We start from the raw sequence: 3,469 nt of genomic DNA on the forward strand, positions 1-3,469 counted from the left end.
GGGATAACACAAATAAAAAATAAAATAATGGGTAAAATAAAACAAAATAAACACTTTTGAAACAAAAATGTAAACAACAAAAGACACTTTGACGTCTTTGACTTCTTTGCAATGAAATTAACTCAAACAATGAAACTTTTAGAGCTTGTTCCTGACTTGAGCTGTGAATACTTAAAGTGGCCCATCTCAAGTTTTCAATTGTTTGAGAAAAATAATCTTAATTTTGAACAAGTATTATAAAAATGAYTTTAACAGGTCATGGTAAAAGGGTTTCCTCTACCATTGTTGCGTTTGCAAAAGTCCTCGAGCCTCCGCTTCCTGCACAGGCCTCAGTATCACTTCTCTTCTGTAGGAGAAGTGAGTCAGTTTGATCCTGTTTATTTTTTCTCTGTGCTGCAGCAGACTGTAAAGAGAAAAGGTGAACTTGGCCAACGCCACCATGCACGGRATCTGAACCACAAGCAGTGCCACGTAAACCATCATCCAGATTTTGCACTCCTGGACCTTCTCACAAATCCGATGGATGTAGGAAAAAGATGGTGGAGGATGGGTTGGCCTGAGAGTGGTGGTTGTGATTGGTATTGTAGTTGTTGTTGTAGTTGGTAAAGTAGTTTGGACTATAGTTGTTGGTATTGTAGTTGTTGTAGTTGGTAAAGTAGTTTGGACTGTAGTTGTTGGTATTGTAGTTGTTGTTGTAGTTGGTAAAGTTGTTTGGACTGTAGTTGTTGGTATTGTAGTTGTAAGTGTGGTTGTTGGTAAAGTAGTTTGGACTGTAGTTGTTGGTATTGTAGTAGTAAGTGTGGTTGTTGGTAAAGTAGTCTGGACTGTAGTTGATGGTAATGTAGTTGTAAGTTTGGTTGTTGGTAAAGTAGTTTGGACTGTAGTTGTTTGTATTGTAAGTGTGGTTGTTGGTAGAGTAGTAGCAAGTGTGGTTGTAGTTGGTATTGTAGTTATGAGTGTGGGTGTTGTTGGTAATGTAGTTTGGACTGTAGTTGTTGGTAGAGTAGTAGCGAGTGTGGTTGTTGGTAGAGTAGTTGGGAGTGTGGTTGTTGTAGTTGGGGTTGTTGTCATGAATGGAAATGTTGTGAGTATGGTTGTTAAAGCAGTTGTAAGTTTGGTTGTTACTGTGGTGGAAGTTGTAGGGGTTGTAGGTACAGTTGTAGTGGTTGTTGCTGTAGTGCTTGGGATAGTTGTCTGAATGGTTGTGGGAGGGGGTGTTGTAGTGGTTGTAGTGGGAGTTGTGGTCAGGACTGTGCTGATAGTTGTTGTGGGTGTGGTTGTTTGGATTATGGTAGTTGTTGTGGGCAAAGTGGTGACTGCTGCTGTRGTTGTAAGGTGGGTGGTGATTAGTTGTGCAGTGGTTGGTGATGTRGTAGGAAGTGTAGTGGTAGTGCGGGTGGTGGTTGTTGGTTTTGTGGTTGTTGGTGGAAGGGTGGGGCAGATTAACTGGTCCTCTGTTAAAGATATGATTTCTGTTCCATTCAGGTGTTCTGGATACTCACAGGCCACCTCAGACAACAGCTTGTCAACATTCAGCCTCATCCACTGATAAAAATCTCTCAGGTTACAGTCACAGTTCCAGGGGTTGTGACTCAGATCAAGCTTTGCAAGTTTGGATAAAGACTCAAAAACATCAGCAGGAAGTCTTTCAATTTTGTTGTAGGCAAGCTTGAGTGTGTTCAAAGATCGTAGGTTTTCAAACATATTTGCATCCAACGTCTGTATTTTGTTGTTCTGTAGATTTAACTCGGTGATCTTCTCCGGGCCGTCAAAATAGTCAGACGACAAGGTCACAAAGTGATTTTTAGAAAGATCTAACTTCTTGAGTTTCTTCAGAGAGCTGAATATTCCTGCAGGAAGACTGCTGAGATTGTTTTGTTGGAGGCTCAGCTCTGTCAGTTTGAACAGTTCTCCAAACAGGACCGGCGGCAGACTTGTCAGTTGGTTCTTCTTTAGGGTCAGTATTTTAAGCTTGGGGAAGCCAACAAAGAATTTATCCGGTAAAGTTGTGAGAAGGTTATTTTCCAAAAACAGTTTGCTCAGTTTGTCTTTATGTGGGAACAGATTAGGTGGCAGTTCTCTTATTTTATTTCCATGCAAACCTATTTCATCTAAGTTTGGTAGGTTTACGAACAGATCTTCAGGAACGCTGCTGAGCTGATTTTCATAAAGTCGAAAAGTCCTTAGTTTATTCAGATTAGAGAACCAGGTTGTTGATACAGCTGTAAGATTGTTTTTGCCCAAGTTAAGCTTCTGAAGGTTGACGAGATCATCAAATGTCTGCTCTTCAATAAACTCGATCTCATTTCCATGTATCTGTAGATCTTCTAAGTTACTAAGATTTTCAAATACACCTTTCTCAAGTTTTTGAAGCTTGTTAAACTTTATAATAAGTGTCTCCAGATTGATGACATCATTAAAGGTTCCCACTGAAACTGAAGTTAATGGATTGTTGGAGATCTCAACTCTCTTGAGGTTCACCAAACCTTCAAAAGCTCCCACTTCAATGGATGTGGTGTTTGTGGTCATGAATTCCACTTTCTCCAACTGTGGGTTTTCAGCAAAGGCTCCTTTAGGTACTGTTTGAATCTGGCTGTCCACAAAAAACACTTCAGTCACACCAGGTCTCAGAGAGCGTGGGATTTCTGTGGTAGATTTGCCAAAAACCTCCTGGTTCTCTTGTATTTCCTCAGTTTGAGTCGATGAAAAGTGAAGCAGCAAAGACAGAAAAAGAATGACAAGCTCCAAATTTAACATCTTCGGTCACTAAAAAATAAAAAAATAATAAAAAGTTACCAAGTGACATCTTTAAAATCAAACAAATTAAAACTTTTTTTCTAGTAATTTGACATTGCAAAACTAATCCATTCCTGACATTTTATAAAATCAAATATAAAGAGTTTAAAATGAAGATTTTCTTACCAATTTGTTAGGATTCATGGGATTTGGTCTTGCAGAAACAAAAACAAGCCTGGTCTCCATACACATCTCACAAAATGACTGTAAATGTGTTTTATGTGAGGCGTGGCCTAACACACGTCTGGTTTTTGAGATAAGAGCGTAGAGCTCAGTTATTTGCTTTCTCTTCATCAAGATTCAAGGATGTAATGTTTTTTTTCTGTAACTGACATTTTGCCATCAATGTGTAAAAATGACTACTGCTCAGTTTTGTTTGCATTCTGTGATGCAGAGTTCAGCCACCAACTCTGCTTTTACATAGATGAGTTCAATTCAATTTTATGTTGGTTAGCAGAAATTTCCAGAAGCGTTAAAGTGTACATCTAATATTTTTTCCATCTCATCAAATAAGTTGAAGAGGAAAAATCCTTTAAGTATTAAATCTTACAATTTCATATCTCTATGAAAAAAATAAAAACAGTAAAATCTTTAGTGAATTGTGCCAATATCTGGAGTAATGAAGTCAGAGTTTGTTTTTTGTTTATTTATTTATTGCATATTTTTTTCATAG

General features: G+C 38.2%; 1 protein-coding gene across 1 annotated transcript in view; it reads right to left on the reverse strand.

Moving 5' to 3' along the window:
* The window catches only part of LOC106537286 (carboxypeptidase N subunit 2), a 4,167-nt gene extending 1,167 nt beyond the window's left edge, over nt 1-3,000 (reverse strand). Inside the window, exons 1-2 of the mRNA XM_014034675.1 lie at nt 2,923-3,000; nt 405-2,766 (exon numbers count right to left, since the gene is read on the reverse strand). Coding sequence (XP_013890129.1) covers nt 405-2,757 — 2,353 coding nt within the window. The 5' untranslated portion in view covers nt 2,758-2,766; nt 2,923-3,000. The remainder of the gene's footprint in view (nt 1-404; nt 2,767-2,922) is intronic.
* Between the last annotated feature and the right edge of the window lie 469 nt (nt 3,001-3,469).

The sequence above is a fragment of the Austrofundulus limnaeus genome, unplaced genomic scaffold (genome assembly GCF_001266775.1).
Source record: "Austrofundulus limnaeus strain Quisiro unplaced genomic scaffold, Austrofundulus_limnaeus-1.0 Scaffold8, whole genome shotgun sequence".
Taxonomy (NCBI): domain Eukaryota; kingdom Metazoa; phylum Chordata; class Actinopteri; order Cyprinodontiformes; family Rivulidae; genus Austrofundulus; species Austrofundulus limnaeus.